General features: G+C 43.3%; 1 protein-coding gene across 21 annotated transcripts in view; it reads left to right on the top strand.

The window, feature by feature from the left end:
• MPDZ (multiple PDZ domain crumbs cell polarity complex component) overlaps nucleotides 1–19,455 on the top strand; it is a 126,494-nt gene extending 107,039 nt beyond the window's left edge. For all 21 annotated transcript variants that reach the window (XM_044427698.1, XM_044427699.1, XM_044427694.1 and 18 more), the window contains 7 exons: nucleotides 951–1,047; nucleotides 8,952–8,995; nucleotides 11,817–11,939; nucleotides 13,478–13,582; nucleotides 13,794–13,906; nucleotides 15,028–15,151; nucleotides 16,501–19,455. In XM_044427698.1, the coding sequence (XP_044283633.1) occupies nucleotides 951–1,047; nucleotides 8,952–8,995; nucleotides 11,817–11,939; nucleotides 13,478–13,582; nucleotides 13,794–13,906; nucleotides 15,028–15,151; nucleotides 16,501–16,647 (753 nt within the window). In that variant the 3' untranslated portion in view covers nucleotides 16,648–19,455. The remainder of the gene's footprint in view (nucleotides 1–950; nucleotides 1,048–8,951; nucleotides 8,996–11,816; nucleotides 11,940–13,477; nucleotides 13,583–13,793; nucleotides 13,907–15,027; nucleotides 15,152–16,500) is intronic.
• The last annotated feature ends 1,857 nt before the right edge of the window (nucleotides 19,456–21,312 follow it).

Raw genomic sequence — 21,312 nt, 5'->3', positions numbered from 1 at the left:
ATATTGGGTGTATACTAATTTATTTTTAATGGCTGAGATCCTCAAAGGTGCTATGTAGTAGAGTCCTGTTCCCAAGGCTGTGAAAGGCACGGTGCATCTGCAGATGTACTGAAAATTCCATTAGCGGTTATCTGAATGTATTTTTCTGTCACTACTCAACTTTTAGGGTGCAGTCCAGACTCTTCCCACATGCAGTGCTCTGCACACAGAGCTCTGCACGGACCCCTCCTCTTGCCGTTGCAGCCCTGTGGGAGAGCTGCATTTATAGAAGGGCCTGTGTGCCTAATTAGTTGGTGCACACAAAGGACCGAACTGATTAGCATCTTTCTCTCTGTGTGACTTAATGATACCTCCAGTCAAAGTAGCCGCTGAAAACTCACTGAGCTAGTGGGCTCTTTTTCAAAATCACTTCCAAGCAATTTTTTATGTGCCAGATGCAATTTGCTTAGATTCTTACTCTTACTGCCTGAATACTCCACAAACTGTGGCCCTATCCAGGGATTGTTTCTGGTTGGATTCAGGGAGAGCAATTGCTCAGCTCCAGCCCCTCCTCAAGCGTTGCTGTTGCCCTCAGTGCATTCTGGCTCCCATGGAAAGCATCTCTTGGTTACAGGAAGCTTTCCTCTTCAAATAGTTGCCCAACAAAACTTACGCATGGCAAATGTAACAAAGGAAAGGGCCGAGGCTGGGATGCTGCCTCTCCTCATACATGGAGTACAATGAAGAACAAAGCCCCATCAAGGATATCTACAAAACAGTGTATTTATATTTACATATAACCAGGTTTTATAATGCTTCTACATCCAGAACTGCACTTTTGCTGCTTTGGAGACCATGTCTTTGAGTCCAGCTGGCATAAATATTTTTTTATGAGATGGGAATTGTGTAGCAGGAAAAAAGACATGGGCTTGAAAACTTGAGAGTAATTCTCACTGTTGTATCTCCCTAAGGTCAGTGAGGGAAGTAGTAGCCTGTCGTCGTTCACTTTCCAGGGTTCAGGATCCAACCCACCAGAAAGTTATGAAAACACTCTGAAGAAGAATTCTCGTAAGTTTCAGCTGCCTTCATTCATATTTTATATCTAATTTTTATCCTCTGTTTGCTGCACTGTTAAATAAATGTTGTGCTCCCAGTTGTGATGAAGGAGTTTCTGCCTTGGAATTGAAAGTGTTTTAGATGATGGGATCTAAATGGCCTTTAAAGCAAAAAAAAAATAAGTGGGATTTATGCTCAAACCCCCACTAATTAAAATAGGCCATTGTCAATGAACTATTAAATGATCAAAAGTATTTCATCCAGTTATTTTTATGAAACAACAGGAGAAAATTCCTGATCAGCACCTAGCCCTGAGCTTTCTTCAGTATTTGATTGTCATAGTAATAGTTGTGAAGGAAAGAGGGAAGCTTCCTTAAGGGGATAATGTCTGTCTTTGTGACTTTAAACAAGCAAGCAGCATAGAGACATTTACTTTGTGCTGGAGAAGGAAATCTAACATAGTGAGAAACCCTGAATCAGGTCAACAAAAAATAGTGGGTAGATTAAAAGAAAAGTAATTCTTCCCAGAGTGATTTAAGGCACAAAGGTATGAGTCGTGCCCTTGCTAGATGATGGGGTTCCAAGCCTCCAGTGCCTTAGCTAGTCCTCCAGATAAGAGTAGGGGTGGAGAGCATGGCAGGGGCTGGAGATGCCACAGGACCATTATATCCTGGCATCTCCCCTCCTTTCATTGCTTACCAAAACCTCACCTTTCAGACCTGTCAAAGGCCATTTTCGCAACATGGAACATCAGTCGTCGTGGTTCTGTCTGTGTTGTCTACAGAGGGGCAGGAGGAGGGATCTGGCCCCAGAGTTCCCCTTCTTGAGGTCCTAGCAGTGTCTGTATGTTCATCTGGGAGACTTTGTAGAATTTTGTGGCTGCAGGCATGCTCTCCCAGGACCCCTGGGTTACTTTCTCCTGGTTCCAACTCTTTTCTGACCTCGAATCGGTCCTTCTTCCAGGAAATCTACTGAGCAATAGAAAGATCGCTTATGTTGCAGGATTTAAACAATACTTAATGTATACACAATACCTAAAACAATGCAATTAGTTTTACAAACAAATCTAAAAAGCTAACACAAGTGGAAGGCTCAAAATTCTTAAAGTAATCTTAGAAATTGTACAAATAATATCAATGTTATAATACCACCCACCAGGAATGAATAAATCATATTTCTTCCCATCAGCAGTATTTACTCAGGAATTTTAATCCTAAACAAACTTCATAATACAATTTTCACAGGAGAAACTTCCTTGTCGAGGGCTTGATCCGTATATACTTAGAATAGATTTTAGAACTAGAATAGGAGAAGATACTAATAACCTCAAAATCTGGTAGAAATTTTTGGTGCAATATTGGAAAGATAAAGCCTACAGAGTAAGAGATCTTTCTTGCTGAGCAACAGAAAAAATGCTACAAATAAATAGATAATGTTCCTTTAAGGAAACCACTGGGGGGATTGTAAGGTTAAATGTGATAACTTCTTTGGCCTTAATGAGTTTCAAAACACCTGCTTCCTATTAGGACTTGAACATACATTAGCTTGACTTCTTTGTCATGGCCTCTGTGCATCACACATATGGATGCTGTGCCTGCATAGTGCCTTTGGCCGGAAGATTGATAGCTAATGGTTTTTGGCGGGAAGCTCCGCTCCCCCTCCCCCCTATAGGTTATATAGAGCGGCGTGTCCGCCATTTTGTTCAGTCTTTGCGACCGCCATTCGTTGTGCCTGCCGCTTTCACTCTCACCGTTCCTCGTTCTCACTGTTGTGATTATTCTCTTTCCAAGTTTATTATCCCCTGTTTTCCGGTAGTTCTCTGCTTGGGAGAAGAACATAGGACCGATAAGTGTTCCACCAGGAAGAACCATGAGAACAGCCTCTGGAGACTTCTGTGGGACCGTGCTCTCCTCCAGTCGGACCCACTAGTATGTGCTCCAAAACCGGTCTCTTCCTCTGTGGTTCCGCCCTCACGCCCTTCGGACTAAGGTGCATCTGCCATGGGCAATCGGCCTGCTTCCTCACCCAAGAAGAAGCATGAAAAACGGAAGCACACTGGTTCTGATAAGCCAACTGACCACAAGAAGACTAAAAAGGATAAGACCGGGAAGCCACCTCGGAGGCCCAAGAACCCTGAGCACCCCAAGCACCGAGACGTGGGTTTGTCGGCCCCTTCGGTCCCAACGGCTGTCGCAGTACCGACACCACCGGGCCTGGCGCTTCAGGTGGCTATGAGAGTTACCCCTTCAGGGTCCCCTCGACACATGGCTGAGCTTACGTCAGAGCCTCTTCCAGTTCCACCGAGGGAATTGATCTCCGATGGGGAGATTCAGGATTCCCCACCGAGGGCTAGGTCTCCCACGCCTATGCCCTCAGCTACACTGGAAGCTGACATGGAGATGTCTCCTCCCATGAGCCGCAGAAGTCATTCCTTTGAGAGGAGATCAGAGGGATGGTACCATCCTCAGCATCCATACTACCATGGATGGGGAGACTCTCGTTCTGTCGGGCACTATCCGGCCCCAAGGGGACGTTCCTCTACACCGGCACCTCGTGACCACCCGACTCCTTCGGTACCAAGACGTGCCTCACCGATGCCGACTAGGGAGAGCAGTTGGTCCTTATCACCGGCAGAATCTTCCTCCTCGGCTCCTCCATACTATGGCATGGACTCTGACGACTCCGAGGTCGACTTCATCTCCCCAGACGTCGCAGTAACTTCCCAGGGACCCAGGTCACCTGATGAATCCCACATCTCTTTTGCGGAGTTGATGTCGCGTCTCGTCCAGTCCCTTGAAATCGACGCTATTCAACAGCCTGGCCCCAGTATGGACAAATTTTACGACGTTGTCTGTGGGGAGCAGTCAACATCCATCATACTGCTGCTCATCACCACCTTGCGGCAGGCTATGACCCAGCTGTGGGACCTGCGCACACATCCTCAGTCAATTTCACGGAGGTACAAATCCATGTACCGAGTTCAGGAGGAGAACATTCCCTTCCTCCTCCGCCATCCTAAACCAAACTCAGTCGTGGTGGAGTCCTCCCAGGGCAGTGAGGCAAGAGGTCATACCACGCCCCGAGACAAAGAGGGAAGAAAGATGGATTCCTTGGCCCGACGAGTATATGCTGCCTCCGGTCTCGGGCTTAGAATATCCAACTATGAGGTGACACTGGCTAGGTACCAGTACTTCATTATGCAGCGCCTCAACAATGTCGTCTCAGCCCTTCCAGATAACCAGGGCAATCTAGCAAAAATTTTTATAAAGGAGGCAATGCAAGTTGCGGTCCAGCAGCTGTCCACTGCTTGACACCACGTGAACACGGACTCGAGGGCCTTGGTCGGTGCCGTCTCCCTCCGGAGGCATGCGTGGCTGCACAACTGCAATTTTCCAGAGGAGACAAAGAGGCGAATAGAGGAAATGCCCTTTGACAGGTTCGGGCTCTTCCATTCAAGAACTGACCACAAGCTCAAGAAAATCCACGAGTCCTGTATGACAGCCCGGCAGATGGAGCTCCAACCTCAGACCAGACGTAAGTGGTCTTGGACCCGACCCTCCTATAGGTAGACGTACCAAGCCAGACAGCAGCCTCAACAACGGTAACAGCAACAACAACGCCACCGCCAACAGCTCCCGCAATGATACCAACAAGGCCGTTGTTGCTTTGACAGCAATAGGAGGCAACGTTGATGGGATGGGCGAACCATTCCTCTCCTTCCTACTCTACCCACCCCCCTCTCATGTGGGGACTGGCTGAGAAGCTGGCTCCCCATTTGGGAGTCCATCACATCTGATCGGTGGGTATTGTCCATCATTCAGCACGGATATCGGATAGAATTCGACATCGTTCCTCCATCGAGCCCGATCCGGTTCACCTCATGCTCGCCGGTATTGCTTGATGAAGTTCAACAACTTCTTCGTAAAGGAGTGATTCTTCAATTAACTCAGACGGATGGACTTCACAGATTCTATTTGAGATATTTTACGGTCCTGAAGCGGGATGGTGATCTTCGTCCAATCTTGGACTTGCGAAATATTAATCAGTTTATTCGAATGAAAAAATTCAGGATGACCACCCTTCAAAATATCCTACCATTGCTGAGGAAAGAGGATTGGTTTGCCTCATTGGACTTGAAGGACGCTTATTTCCACATTTCCATTCACCCCTGTCATAGGTGTTTCCTTTGTTTTGCTGTCGCATCCCAACTATTTGAGTTCACAGTGTTGCCCTTCGGACTGGCTACCGCTCCGAGAGTATTTACCAAGTGTATGGCTCCTGTCTGTGCCTTTCTACGGCTGCGGGGTATGCAAATTTACCCTTACCTTGATGACTGGTTGCTAGTCTCCCAAACCAGACAGGGACTTCTTGCCTCGATACGTACGACCTGCGCCCTGCTAGAGGATCTTGGACTATGTATTAATACCGAGAAATCTCTTCTCCGGTACAAACGATTACTTTCATTGGAGCCCGACTAGATTCTACAGTGGCAAAGACCTTCCTTCCTTGGGACAGACAACAGACTCTTGCCCGACACATCCATCGAATGCGACGAGACATGGCGGTTCCTACCCAGTCCATCCAGAGACTTTTGGGACATATGGCTGCGTCAGTTGCCGTGGTCCCACATGCCAGACTCTGCCTTCGTCCTCTGCAGCTTTTATTCAACAAAATGTTTCAGCCACAGAGGGATCTACCGACAAAGTTGATTCGGATTCCATCCTCTGTTCTCCACTCTCTGCTCTGGTGGTCGGTTCCGGCCAACCTAACCGTGGAGGTTCCATTCCGACCACGATGCCCTTCAGTGACTCTCGGTCCCGATGCATCCCTACTGGGATGGGGAGCAGCGTGTTCAGATCTACGCACTCAAGGCGTTTGGAATCACCGAGAATCCAAGAATCATATCAACTTCTTGGAACTCCTGGCTGTATTCAAGGCTCTATGTTCATTCGAAGATGTTCTTTGCCAGCGACTCGTTCAGATAACTTCAGACAATGTTGCTACGGTCTTTTATCTGAACAAGCAAGGCGGGACAAAGTCTCCAACTCTGGCCAAACTAGCGATACAAATCTGGGAATGGTGCATCCTGAGAGACATTACTCTGGTGGCAGTACATCTTGCTGGCACGGACAATGTGGAAGCCGATTTTCTGAGCAGACACATGTCCACATCCCACGAATGGGAACTAGACCCCCAGACACGCGCTCACCTCTTCCATCGATGAGGTTTCCCAGACATAGACTTATTCGCCACCCGACAGAACAGGGTATGTGAGACTTTTTGCTTGAGAGCCAGAATCGGACAGGGGTCATTAGGAGACGCCTTCATGATCCCTTGGAACTATCTGAATTTTTACACTTTTCCTCCGATTCCCCTCATTATGAGAGTGATATCGAAGATAATCCTCGACGGGGCCACGGTACTGCTCATAACCCCTTGGTGGCCATGCCAGACCTGGTTCTCGCCACTTCTTCACATCTCTCAAGCAGAATATCTTCATCTTCCACTCATCTGTATCTCATAACCCAGCGAGGAGGCACAATTCGCCATCCAGATTTAACGTCACTGAAATTGACAGCCTGGCGAATCCAATAACAACTAGCTCGGTACCAACGGTATTTACACGTGATTTGGATCCTGCTTCAACATGTTGCTCCACATTTCAAATCCATTTGTCCTCCCCACATCGTTGGATTCAGCAAATGTTCCCTCGGATTTGACAACTTTTCCTCTGGACAGTCAGCACATTCTTAACTCTGCCTTAAAACCATCAACACGGAAGTCATATGCAGCTAAATGGTGGTGATTTTCTACTTTTGCCGAGTCTTGTTCGTTTCCTCCACTCTCCGCATCCATACATTAAATCCTTCAGTTCGTATTAGAACTTCATCATTCCGGACTGAAGCCGCCTTCTATGAAAGTGTATATGGCAGCAATTTCCTATTACCGTGGCACAATTCAAAGCGCGCCCATTTTTTCTCAACCACTTATAAAGAGATTCCTTAAAGGACTTTATAACCTTAACCCGACGGTTCGACCAGTGATGCCTACATGGAGTCTTTCTGTGGTCTTACAAGAGCTTACAAGGGCTCCTTTCGAACCCTTGGCGACAATCGATTTACTTCTTGTCTCTTGGAAAACGGCATTCCTTGTTGCAGTAACGTCGGCTCGAAGAGCTGGTGAACTCTGTGCTCTGCGGGTAGATCCTCCATATTTGAATTTCCACAGGGAGAAAGTTGTCTTACGCATGGATCCATCCTTTCTTCCTAAGGTGGTCACATCTTTTCACATGGGACAAGACATTGTCTTACCGGCCTTATTTCCATCTCCCACGAATTCCCTAGAGAGATGCTTGCACACACTTGATGTACGGCACTGTCTGGCCTTTTACAGATCAAGGACTGAGTCTATTCGACATTCCAACAAGTTTTTCCTCAAATACTCTGAGCAAAATCAGGGCCTTCGGGTTACCCCTCAAAGACTCTCCAAGTGGATAGTCCATACAATTATCCTCTCCTATCAGCTGCCTAGGATTGACTTGCCTACAATGCCAAGGGGTCATTCTGCTAGAGCTGTCGTCTTCTGCCTTTGCGTCGGGAGTTCCAATTGATGATGTCTGTAGAGCTGCCACTTGGGCTACGCCGTGTACATTCCCTATGCATTATCGGATTGATGTTCAGGCCAGACAAGACTGCTCCTTCGGTAGAGCTGTTCTCTCGTCTATTCTTTGCTAAAGACACCTTCCCTCCTCTAATAAGGGTAAGCTTGCTAATCTACCCATATGTGTGATGCACAGAGGCCACGACGAAGAAAAGCAGGTTGCTTACCTGTAACTGATGTTCTTCGAGTGGCCATCTGTACAGTCACACAACCTACCCGCCGGCCCCGCTCGGTGTCGGTGAGTGGAAATATTTTCATAAGTACCGTAACGTTTTTCTTTCATGGTACCGATATTATCTATAGTAGAGATTCTTTCTTTCCACATGGGGGCAAACGTTTGGTCTTAAAAGACTGAACAAAATGGCAGATGCTCTGCTCTATATAACCTATGGGGGGAGGGGGAGCAGAGCTTCCCGCCAAAAAGCGTTAGCTAACAATCTTCCAGCCAAAGGCACTGCGCGGGCACAGCACCCATATGTGTGACTGCACAGATGGCCACTCAAAGAACATCAGTTACAGGTAAGCAACCTGCTTTTCTCCTTGCTTCATGGTAGTGCAGGGGACTGATGATCGAAGTGCAAGCACATTTGAATTAGGTTATGTTGAGTGAGTTTATTCATTCCATTTATTGTGAAAAAAAATACTATTTATCTGTAGATACATTAATTATACATGGGCATGTTTAAATCCTAAACATTATTTGTATTGTTCTGTAGATCTCCTTGCTAAACCTATATAAGGTCTGAAATGCTTTAGAAAACTCCCTTGTTTGCTTCCTTACCTTTTAGTTATCGCTAAGAAATAGAGCAGGCACTGCTCAAAACTAAAGAGAATAAGAGGAAGTTTTAGCTTTTCCAGTGTGTAATTTGAAGTACTTAATAAATGCACAATGGTATGGAGTAGAGGATATGTTGAGTACAGTATGTTCCGGCCCTTTAAAGAACGGTTACCCATCTACGAACTACTTGAGAAGTACAGGATTCAGTCCTTCCTACCATAAAGACTCTGCATTAAGCAGAACTCTTAACATGAACCAACACCATCTAATAACACAAAGGTGAAAATAGTATATAATCTCCATTAACTCTCTCAGTTTTGAAACTGAAATACTTATTGCCCAGCATTTTACTACTGAATTCTTAAAAGCTGCTTTAAAACCCTTGACAGTATAGGAAAATAGTGTGACTTGCATGAAAAATAGTTAACTGAAATAGAAACTCCCAACAATAACTAACCTTCCTTCCTTCTTTCAACAGTGGCATCTGAAATACAAGGATTAAGAACAGTTGAAATCAAAAAGGCAAGTTGAACTCAGAAGCTGTATAAAATGAGACTTGCAGTGGTACCTCGGTTCACGAATGCCTCAGTTCACGACCAAATTGGTTCACGAACAAAAATTTCAGAAAAATTTTGCCTCTGTTCACGAACTCCAAATCAGGTGATGCCCACGATTGCGGCCATGTTCCCACACGAACATGATTGCAATCACGGCCATCTTCCGTGCTCGCAGTCATAGACAGACCTGTGGTCACTTGCTGTGAAGCTTTTTTGTGTGCTTTTTAGCACATACAGTACTGTAAAGTATTATTCAATAATAATATTGAATAATTACTCCAAAGAAAGTGCAGAGCAAGCATGGTGGTAAAAAGAATGTGTAGAGCGGTAACGAAGGTGACCAGAACGTGCAGAGCAAGAACGGGAAGAAGGTTTCGAGGAAAATAACCATTGAATTGAAGAAGGAAATTGTAGAGAAGCGTCAGCGCGGTATTCGTTGGACTGATCTGGCCTCTGAGTACAAGATAGCAAAGTTGACAATCTCGACTATTTTAAAGAGTAAAGATGCAGGAAAAAAAACCAAGTGACTTTAGACGGTTTTTTTGCCAAAATTGACCCTGCTGCCAAGAGACAAAGAAGAGAGGAACCACCTGAAGGAGATCTCCCCAGTGTCCTTACAGAGGGGGACTCTCCCTCCAAACAATAACCTCCCCCCCCCCACCTAGGTTAGTGTTCTCTACTGTACTGCACTTTGTTACTTTGTTGTTCTTTCAAATTTTTGTGATTAAAAAATGTTTACAGAACGGATTAACCTTATTTACAGTGAACCTTATAGGCAAATTGGTTCACGACCATGTTCATAGGGGGCAGAATGAATTAACCTTATTTACATTGAACCTTATGGGGGAATTTGACTTGGTTCGTGACCAATTTGGGTCATGACCAGAATTGTGGAATGCATTAAGTTCGTGAACCTAGGTGCCACTATAATTGATTACTGGCTTCAACAAAAATAGCATTGTATTGTAAATGAATCAGGGGATTGTGTTTCTCTGCAGCAAAAAATGTGGATTTGGGGTTAAGTTCAGTTTTGTTAGTGATTTGAAAGAAATCCATGCTCATCTCACACGTTTTGGATTTGTATAGTGCAAATTCATATTACTTACTAGATAAAATACTGCTGCTTTTCCTGCACTGGTTCTCTTCCACAAGACTACTTGCACAACAGGAAAAGGTGGTTCCAAAAAAGACTCCAAAAATTAGCGTTGAATTTTATTTAAATAAAATTGTAAGAGAGGAATAGATCTGGTGAGTTGAAATTGATCCTCTTACCCTTAATCTGGGGTAAGTCATAGCAGAGTGCTCTCGGCAGAGAGGCCTGCCTGCATCACTTGGATTGGAGTGCTCCAAACAGTGGAGTTTGGTCTTCATTCAACTTTTTTTAAGGACAGTTGGTGGATAGGATGAGAATCAGTGGTCATTGATGTATAGACTAACCTCAATCTGTTTCACTTGCTTCATTTGATATTTGCTACTGTTCCATTTGTATGTGGAAAATTCTGTAATGCAAGTTAGCTTGCTTGCTTGCTTGTTGTATAATGTTCACATTTACTTTGTTTTTAATCGTCTGAAATCGCACTGCAATGCTATTTTAAGCAATACTAAGTAGAGAAAATAGCATTTATTAGTTCAGCTGTTGTTGTTTTTAACAACGCAGTCTAACAAAAGGACCTGTTTCACAATTTCATCTCAGATTCTGTGGAACAAAACTAGTTCTACGTAAATACCTAATTGAAGGTTGTTTCTGCAAAAATACACTAGAGGGAGCACAATTTTCTTTATACAGCTGTAGCACTAACTTTCATAAGGAAAATATATTAGTATTTCAGAAACCAACATGCAAACAAGTGAGCCTGTTTTGATTTACACATTAGTCCTTTCTTTTCTGCTGTTAATTGACTGTATTAGAAAGGATTAGGCCACTAGAAAGAAAGATCAGATTAATTCTAGCATATATCAGGACGAGCCAAAATCTGAGGGTTAAACACTACATTTGTGTCAGTACATCCATGGAAATTGCAGAAGCGCACATGTTTTGGGCTATGAGAGGCCTGCTCTGTAAATCAGGGTGAGCACTGTATGGCCTGCCTTGGCCTACAACTCCCATCATACCCCACCAGGTCTGATGGGAGTTGTAGGCCAAAACCTCTACAGGGCCATAAATTGCCCACCCCTAGAACAAATGGATTGGACTACTTTCTGTCATTGGATATGAAGAGCTGGGGGATTACTTCAAACATCATGATGGATGATGCCATCCTTCATCCATCCTGTTTAAATTTCAGTAACGTATATATAGCATCATTACTCAGCTTGGTGCTCTCCATATGGTTTGAACTTCAGTTTTCATCAGCCCCTGCCAGCACGGCCAATGGTCAGAATGCTGGAAATTGTAGTCTAAAATATGTGGAGCACCCCAAGCTGGGGAAGGTTGACATACAGTATCACATGTTTGTCTACAGTGGGCATTTGGAGTACAATCAGCATCTCATTTTGATATGTGAACTAGGTTTGCCATTAATTTGCTTTCAAGGGTGAGCTGAATAGCCCCGAACCTGTGCTTAAGGGTAACCAAACTTTTGGTTATTGCTTCCCTTCCTCCCTCCCAGAATGCACCGTGTGAGAATCTCACCTTTGGGTCCCTTTAGAGCAGATGTTTGGAACCACCACTCGGTTATCTCCCCAAGTTCATCAGTTACCATTTAAGGGACCCTCCCTCAGCTGCTGCAAATTGAGAAAAGAATACAATGGTTTTCCTTTTGTTGTTGTGTGCATTTTCTTAACAGGGCCCTTCAGACTCCTTGGGAGTTAGCATAGCTGGAGGAGTAGGAAGCCCTCTTGGAGATGTTCCCATTTTCATAGCTATGATGCATCCAAATGGAGTTGCAGCGCAAACTCAAAAATTGAGGGTAAGAAGAAGTTTCAAAACTTGCCAATATGTTCTAGTTTCAAGGAATTTATGTACAGAGATCAGGTAGTGTTGTTTTAGATTCAAACTAATCATGTAAGAAAATGCCCTTTTAGCATTAGTAAGTGAATCTTCATCCTGTTTTGTTTGTTTATGTGTAATATTTGTAGACTTGCTTTCCTGGGCTCAGGGTGGTTTACAAATATATCTAGGTGGCAATCTAGCAAATACTCTGGAAAGTTCAAGTGAGGATTACCAGAATCAAAATGGCTTTCTCAATTCACTGCACAGCCATTGCCAGTGTTTTATAGCGCCCTTCTGGTCTTGCAGATATGCAGTTCCAGGATGGAGAACATGGTTCCCATCTTGGAAGGATGTTCTCCTATCAGGTGAGGGTTAGGAAATAAAAACTTTCCAGTTGATGGATCAGAGACCTAAGACATTGTCAGGGTAGGGTGAAAATTCAAAGCAGGGATGACCTAGCTATGTAAACCTCTGCTCAAATTGTGTATGCAGGATATTTATTTATTTACTAGGTTTATATCCTGTATTTCGTTATATTTTTTTTAAGAACTCAAAGCAGCTTCCATCCTCCCCCTCCTCCTGCTCTCAGTCTTATCCCCACAACAGCCCTGCAAGGTAGATTGGGCTGAGAGTATGGGACTGGCCCAGTTGGCTCCATGGCCAAGCAGGGACTAGAACCCAGCCCCATGCTCTTAACCCCTACAACACACTGGCTCTCTAAAGACTCAGCCCAGCAGTCTCTGGCAGTCTCTCCACTTTGCTTCTGCTCAGCTGCTATCCCATGACTGCTGCAGCATTATTAGGCTGCTGTGATAGCATCTCAACAAACTGCGACTTGTTAGCAGAATTAAAGGTCCCTTGGAATGGATTCACTTTGCCCCCAGGCAGCTATTTCTTACAATGCAAAATGTAAGACTGGCTTCTTCCTGTGGTCTGATCCTGTCAGTGTAACTGCATACGTTAAACTCTTAGTGAGGGACCTCTGTACATCACCCTCTTTGTCCACTTAGATAAATATTCACCTTTTTTGCTATTTCAAGCTGGAGAATGCCTGAAATACTCACTTGCCCCTTGCCTTTTTCCAAGTTTCCAGTGCAAAGAGACCTTCAGCTTCCATCACACACCCATCAAAGAAGCAGCTTTTACTGAAGGGCAGGAAAAAAACAGCTAATTAGAAGGTTCCCATTTGTTTTTCTAGTTGGGAATGAGACCAGCCACATCAGATATAACAAGAAATGATCCATTTGCCAGCACCTTAATTTTAATGGTAGAGAGACAGCAAGCCCTTTCTTTAGTTAAAATAATTTAGCCATTTCTTGGTGCATCAGAAAGTGGAGCTGTATTCATTTGCATCTGCTACAGAAGTGGTCTCAAACCGGCTTTCTTCTGTTGGGAAGAAAGGTTGTTAAGTCTCAACTAGTTAAAATCAGTCATCTTACCAAATACACTTCAAAGTATTCAGTATCATCAATGTCTGATTCCCCTTTCCCTCTGTCTCTCCCTTTTATATTCTAGGTTGGGGATAGGATTGTTAGCATATGCGGAACATCTACTGAAGGCATGACTCATTCCCAGGCTGTCAGTTTACTGAAAAATGCTTTGGGCACTGTTGAAATACAGGTAAGTTAAAAGTTGCCCGCAGTGCAGATTAGAAAGTAGATTCAATCTTTGTTTTCAAAGGTGGACAAAGAAATCAGCAATTATAGCTTGTAAGGGTTTGGTGAGAAGTTAACTTTCTTAAGAGATCAAGAAAAGATACTATAGACTCTTTGCATGCTTCTTCATGTGATGATCTCTAATCTTTTCATTTCTGTCTAAAACGAACCTGCAGGTCGTAGCTGGTGGAGATGTCAGTGTCATAACCAGCCAACAGCAGGACCCCCCAACTTCAAGTTTGTCTTTTGCAGGACTAACATCGAGCAGCATCTTTCAGGATGAATTGGGGTATGTTTGTGTAAACAAGCTGGTACTAACCCATTCCTCTTTACATTTGAGGGTTGTTCCATCCTCAGTAAGAGCAGTCGTTTAACACTGGTAAGGTTTCTGGGGTACAGGTTCAAAACCCATTTCAAGTTTGAGTCTTGGGATGCTATAGCTATTCAGCAACTCTTCAACACATTAGATTTGGGGCAGCACAGAGAGACATGATTGGACTCGGAGTTTACAAGCCACATATGAACTCTTAGTCACATTTCTGCAGATTCTGCTTGGATGTCCTTAGTTACAGTAGATGCTTGCCTACAGCCACCATAATTCCAGGATGCCCCACCGACTTTAAAATTGTGAAAGTATGAGATTCAGTAAAATGATTGCAGGAAGGAGGAGGCTGCTTCACATGCCATCCTTTGTACGGATGTGACAAGAACGTGCCATTTAATGTGGCAATGAGGCCTTGAAAAGGTTTGCCACAGAAAGGTAGTGGAATCTGAAAGAAATACTGAACTTAACATATCTAGCTGTATAAAAGCTAAGTTTAAAGTAAGTTTTACCAACTTACGCATTGATATAATAATCTAAGGCATTTTTAGAAGTACCTCTGCCAAATGAAGCAAGACAGTAGCTACAAGAATGGGACTTTTTAGTGGTGGCACCCTATTTGTGGAAGGTTCTTCTCAGAATTTTGCCTGGCACCGACAACTATGAGCTTTCCAGCACAAGGTGTAATTCTTCCAGGAATTTTAGGAGCTGTTTTTAATTTTCTTAGCTAGCATTATATTATGTTTTTTACAGCTAGTTTGTATTGTTCTATTTTTTTATTCTGTGCTTCTGATTTTATCTTGGGGTTATTCTGTGCTATTTTTATTTTTTGTTCCAAATTGTCACTCTGTGTTTTAATGTATTGCTCAGAGAACTAAGTTTAAAAAGGCATTAAATCAATAAATAAGATTTTCCTTTCTGGATCAGAGCCTGAAGTACTAAGCAGTGACTACCCAAATGCTAGCAGTTTAAAGCTGTTTAAAGCTAGCAGTGTGCATATAAATTATATTACTCTTGAATAATTAACATTTGAAGTGACTATGGCTGGACTTCAAGCATCAAAGAACAGTTTTTTCCTTGTATTTCAGACCTCCACAGTATAAAACTATCACTCTAGATCGAGGACCTGATGGCTTAGGCTTCAGTATTGTGGGTGGATATGGAAGTCCTCATGGAGATCTTCCCATTTATGTTAAGACAGTATTCGCAAAAGTAAGTGCTGGCATCAGATGGCTCACAATATCTGACTTTCGCCTCTCAAGTACAGACATCTCCTTTGTATTTCATTTCTGTCCTCTCTCTGTCCCTTAAAAAGCACATGACCTAAATGATCAAGATACATTCACACCAGCTGATTCTCATGCAGTGTGTTCTCCTTTCTTATCTTGTACCCTGATATTACATGATATTACATGGCTCTGTTAATTCAGACTTACTCTTGTCTGTTTTTATAATTGCACCATTATCTGGTGCGCATCTCATTCCAGTCTCTCTCTACTCCTTCAATTCACCTGTTTGCCTTCTCTGAAACATCTTTCCAGTCTACTTTTTGTGTGATCCAAATCCATGTGCTGCCCTGTAGTGTTCCCACCACCACTTCATTTTGATACTTAATTATTTGGTTTCTCTTCAGGTTGTACACATTTTATTCCTGCAAGGAATGCAAGTTGGCTTGCATCGTCTTCATCTTCCTCCTCCATGCAACATGTCCATACAACTTCCCTGTTAGGCTGACAGTCACTGACTAGCCCAAAACCATTCTAGTCATTCCACGAGTAGGTACTAGAACCCATATTCCTTGGATTCCCAGTCCAACACTCTACCCACTACACTGCACAGGCTGTGGCTCATGTTTCTGTTAGTGGAAAGACAGACTGACACCATGAGACCCAAAGAATACATGTAGTCGCTTGAATGCCATGGCGAAAGGAGGCTTTGACAAATATTAACAAATGGTTTTTTAGAAAGAACACAGGTTGTGGGGCAGCACTGAATAAAGATCCATGCAAATTGTTTCAAATCAACGTGAAGAAAACAAAAATGGAAGAGTGAGTTAATACCTGCCCATTAATAATACCATCATATCAACTAGTGTATCAGCCAAGATATTGATGGTGGCATAGGTCTTGATTTGTGTCAGATCTGTTTCCAAGCAGGTATTAACCTGGGTAATCATTAAAGGAGAAATGCTATAAAAGTGGTTCATGCAACCATGATTTAAATGCAAGTGCAGCATTAGGGAGAAAATGTGTATCAATGACTTTTTATTTGGGTCACACAAAACAGGAAAATCAGGCCTTCATTCAGACTCTGATCTGGCCAAAGCATGCGTACTTTTAACAATGAGACTTTGGACCATTCTGAAACCCTCCAAAGAATGAACACAAGTGCAGAATGCTGTTTGTTTTTTGACTCTTAATTTCTAGTTTATTCTACAGACATAGATAATCAGTCCCAAATTTGCTCATGATCCCTTTGTTTTGTATTGAAAACACCCATGAATGGTTCTGCACTTAACATGTGCTGAACAAGCCACTGCCTGGTTATTTTTGTCATTGCAGGGTGCAGCAGCTGAAGATGGACGCTTGAAGAGAGGGGATCAGATCATTGCTGTCAATGGGCAGAGCTTGGAAGGGGTCACCCATGAAGAAGCTGTAGCTATTCTAAAAAGGACAAAAGGAACGGTCACGTTGACTGTTCTATCTTGAACCCGGTACCCAAAGAGGCCAGCATAAGTACTCTGTCCACATTCCACATAGACAAGAGAATAGAAATGTTTATGTAGCTCTCTTGTTGTTACAACTGCCAAGCTGTTTTACATCTTGGGTGAAAACAAGAAATGATCTTATTTTTATATACAGTAGAAATGTTGTCTTGCTGTCAGATTGCAGGGATTGGTTTCTGTAGTGTAGGACAGTGACAGGAGAACCGAGAGCAGCTGAGACAAACCCAGAGTAAAAAAGGGATGAAACAAAAGGTGAGCAGGGGTGGGGGGAATCTCAGAATGTGTTGGGAACAGGGTAACGTGCAACGTTTGCTAGCTGAGGGATTTCTGTTCCGATATTCTGAGAATGTGCAATCTTTTGCTTTGGCAAAATTAACTTTCCAGATGTCAGCTACCCAGTGTTAACTTACAAAGGAAATTTTCAAAAGGTGTGAATTGATCGGTCTGATTACATTTGGCTACTGTTGTTAATTACCATGGATCTAACAAAAGGCGAGCTCTTTTTTATAATATTACATAGGAAAACAACACTTTTAAGGAGCACCTGCTAGAGGCCTGCTGGGCATTTGTGAGAGCCGTAAAGCTGGATTGGGCTTCCTGTTCTTCCCTTTTATTAACTAGTAGCAAGGTTCCCATTATCAAAGGGGATAAATGTGAGAGTACTGCCCATGATTTTCAAAGATCTGAGGAATACAGTGGACCTCACCTCCCTTTCCTGTGCGTTCCCTGGCAGTAATGATTGGACTACCCAGGTACAGAGCAGGTTTTCCTCACTACAACAAACATCTTCCCCCTGCTAATAGAAGTTCAGGGGCTAATACTCTCTTTAGAAGGATCACGTATGCATAGTTCTAACAGTTACTGATCTTTAACCATGGCTTTAAAAAAAATTGAAAAATTCCAGAAAATGTTTGCAGATAAACCTTTTGGAGAGTTTGACTGCACTGTTTCTAGAAACCAAACTTAAAAGCAATGATTTTAAAGCACCTGATTGCATAAGTTTGGAATCAGACTTAAAATAGACAGCAGCCCTGTGTTAGGATGTATGTACAACAGCATACCAACATAGAGGTTTATGCAGCTGCAATAAACCAGGAGCTAAGCTGAGTTGCAGGACTCCAGATTAGACCCAGGGAACAAAGACCTTGCTCTTCGGTGGCATGTTTGTCATCAACCCCAAGCTTGCTGCCATGTATACCTATCTTTCAGAATGGCTCTACTCTTCGTGTAATTAATATCTTTTCACATGTGCTGGAAACCCAGTAAGCCACAGGAAGCTCCAGAGCAGTGCGGTTGTTTCAGAAAGCTCAGAGCTGTTCCGCTACTTTGCTGCAGCTAAGTACTCTACACAGGAGCAATAATGAAACCTGCCATGATCACTTCATTTCAGGTTCAGAGGTACATCATGTGAGATGAAAGAATAGTCCTGGAGAAATATGTGGCTTTAGCAAACTTTTTACGGCCCTGATGGCGCCTTATATTAAATGGGAGCGTCGTGGAAGGAGTCAACAAGGCCATAAGCTGATGCGAGCGCAACATCCATAGCTCTTGCTAGCGCAATGGGTTTCCCATTTCTGTATGTTAGTGCAGTGTCAGTGGCACCAACGCCATGACATTCCTGGATGCTTCCCTTGGTCCATATTGTCAACCCCAACTATGGCCTTGAGGCCCACCCCGTCTAGGATCCCTTAAGAGGCAATTTCAGAAAACGTTAACCTTCTGTTGGGACAGCTATCTGCTCAGCTTGGAGGTCCTCCATTACTGCACTTGATACCCAGCAGCAGTCATCTTGCTCACGTCTCCTTTCTCTTTGTGACACACAGTAACCCGAATGATGTGTTTGATGTGTGGTAGCAGGTCAGGTGGGTGCCTTAGAGGAAGGGGTTGTATGACATAGGGAAAGGGAATGTGTGTCCCTCCAGATGTTGTTGGGCTGCAACTTCTGTCAAGCCTCATATTTGGCTGCAATGGTCAGGACTGATGAGAGAGGCAGTCCAGCAGCACCTGGAGGGACCACCATTTTGCAACCTTGCATTAAATCATTCTTAGGTCCCTCCCAGTCCTGCGATTGGACGATTTCATCATCACAGCTTTCTTAAGAATCTGTGAATTTTGCAACAGGGCATATGTTTGCAAAATTCAGAAGTAATTTTAGAACGGAGTTCAAAATGAATAGAATTGCTGTCACTGGCTGCAAATAAAAGAAACCCAGAGAGTAGGTTTAGGCTGCATTTTCTGAGAATTAGGTTGGCTAAAGTCTGTCTGTGCCTGCTGTTTTTATGTGATATATACCTGAAGATAAAGCAAATAGTTGGTACATTCTTTCAGATCACTTTTCCACTTCTAGATTTATTTATATAAAAATAAGTGTTGCATAAAGGAGGTACTAACTTTCTCATAATTTGTCTGCTTTAGAAATATATGAGAGGGATGAGTAGCTTTTCCTCAGAATGAGAAAAAGATAAGAGACTTTCTTCAGATGTTCTTAGAGAGTTGGTAGTTCAGGGCAACTTAATGATACTAAGGAAGTTCTTGGTATCTTTACTTTTAGATGTTACTTGGACTTAGAGAGAAATCTCCCATGAAGTACAATAACTGGAAGAAATCAGTGTTGAATTGTCTTGTATACACTAACAGCTTAGACTGTGTTATGCTTACCTTACAGTATGTGCAACCACTTGAGATATTCTTTATATTTGTAGCAGATGTAGTGTACAGATATTTTATTACTGCCTTTGTGTCTAAATGCAGAATTAGTTTAATAAATGTGAAGCTGTCTGTGGTGAACAAATGAGATTTCCAATGTGCTAGTGATGGTGGAGCTGGTCTTTCCATCTTTCAGAGGGGTGTGATGTTATCCTGCTTTCCTCAGTTTTCCAAGGACTGAGTTGTAATACATGACCCAAATGAAAGCAACCATGGCTACAAGTACTTGTGTACTGAAGACAGCTAGATAAATTGCATATCTAGCATTTTAGCTTTCTAATCCTGATCAGGTAAAAGAACCGTGAGTGACTGAGACCCCAAATACCTAATGGGACATTTTGCCTTCATGATTACTGCATGAGTATTACATTCATTCTCATTACAGAGTATCCACACTGAAGGCAACAGAAGTTAAACCATGGTTTATTGGCAGCTCCATGAGGCCGCCATAATATTTGAAAGATGCTTACCTTTGTACCTGGGAGAGTAGCTGGCAAGAAGGCACTCCCAGAGGGAATGATCCACAGAAAGGGCAGTTTGCAAACATTGTCCACACGTACAAGTGACACTACACTGCACAGACTTTGTGGGGGAAGCACTCGACTAATTCCTGTGAGAAAATAAGGAAAGAAAGAAGAAAATGTGCTTCTTTCAAAGAAAGAACAGAAAGCCAAACTGCACCTGTCCTTTCATCTGAACAGTTATGCACAGACCAAACCAACAGGGTGCTTACGTGCCCAAATGGCAAATAATTCACAAATCTTCTGTTAAGCCAAAGATGCATTCAGTATCCTCAAACTATACCTTGAAATTGAGCAAGAGCTCATCTGCCTCACACCAGACCAACAGTGTGTCTTCCAGAGTATTAGTGATGCAAGACCTTTATTAATGCCCTAGTCCAAGGATCAAATTTGTTTTCTTCCTTTATTTCTGTCCAAATCCTGTTCATCCTCAGGGGAAAAACTGAGATAGGTTAGATGTATACCAGGAACTTCGATTTTACTTGGACAGGACTTTGGAATTAAGAAAATGGGATGCCTTACTCACGCCCTTGCAGTAAACTCTGGGAGTAAGGCTTCAAGTCCACTATTTCCTAGTGGTTGAGAGAATGCACTGTAGAGGTGCATAGGGTTTTGGAGCATTCACCTTCCGGGAATCGCAGCCCTTGAAGGAAGTTCTTCCACTGAAGAGGTTTGACGTCTGCTTAGACTTCTGTGTATGCCTTGGCAGAGCAGTATCAAGTTGCGAGACATGCTTCTGCATCAGCAGTGTTTGGGCACTGTGCAGCGGCGTGCCATTCTTGGAAGCTCACTCTGAAATGCTGCACCGCCCAATATCCTTAGGTGGAGCAGTTCTCCCATGCAACACAAGAAAAAGGAGCACTTTATACTGAATGTCAGTGTTTTGAATTCCGCTGAGGGCAATCCGCCCACCCCTGATTCCTGTCAGGCATGCAAGGAATAGCATGTGGATAGTCAGTGTAAAACATTTAAATTTATTGCTACTTCAGACTCTGCTGATGGGCTGGCAATTGGCTTCTGGGACTTCTGCTTAACCACAATTGCTTTTTACTGGTTAGTAGTCAGACATGCACTACCAGTGTAATTCTTTTGCCATTTTTCTACTGTGTTACTACTGGACTTCTTCCAGTCTCATTAGGGAGCTAGGATGCTTCCTTTTATTGGAAATATAAAATTCAGATGTGGACCCTGTCTGCAGGGTGCAAGAGGAGACAACATACCAAGCTGGAGAATGCTCTCCATGGGGCTCAGAGAACAGAAAGTTACTGTGCTAATTTCCATTGCATGACATGCCCGCTGACTTTTGGACACTTCTCAGCTTTTTTCCCCCCACCAGTGCAAAATATCTGAGTTGTTAGCAGGTTATTCAGTTCCTCTACCACTCAGTTAAAGAAGTTTGCTGTAGCACAGGGAATTCACAT

This window comes from Varanus komodoensis, unplaced genomic scaffold (genome assembly GCF_004798865.1).
Source record: "Varanus komodoensis strain SLA01 unplaced genomic scaffold, ASM479886v1 scaffold19, whole genome shotgun sequence".
Classification (NCBI taxonomy): domain Eukaryota; kingdom Metazoa; phylum Chordata; class Lepidosauria; order Squamata; family Varanidae; genus Varanus; species Varanus komodoensis.
Note: the sequence above shows the minus strand (reverse complement) of the source record. Positions and strands in the feature narration are given on the sequence as shown.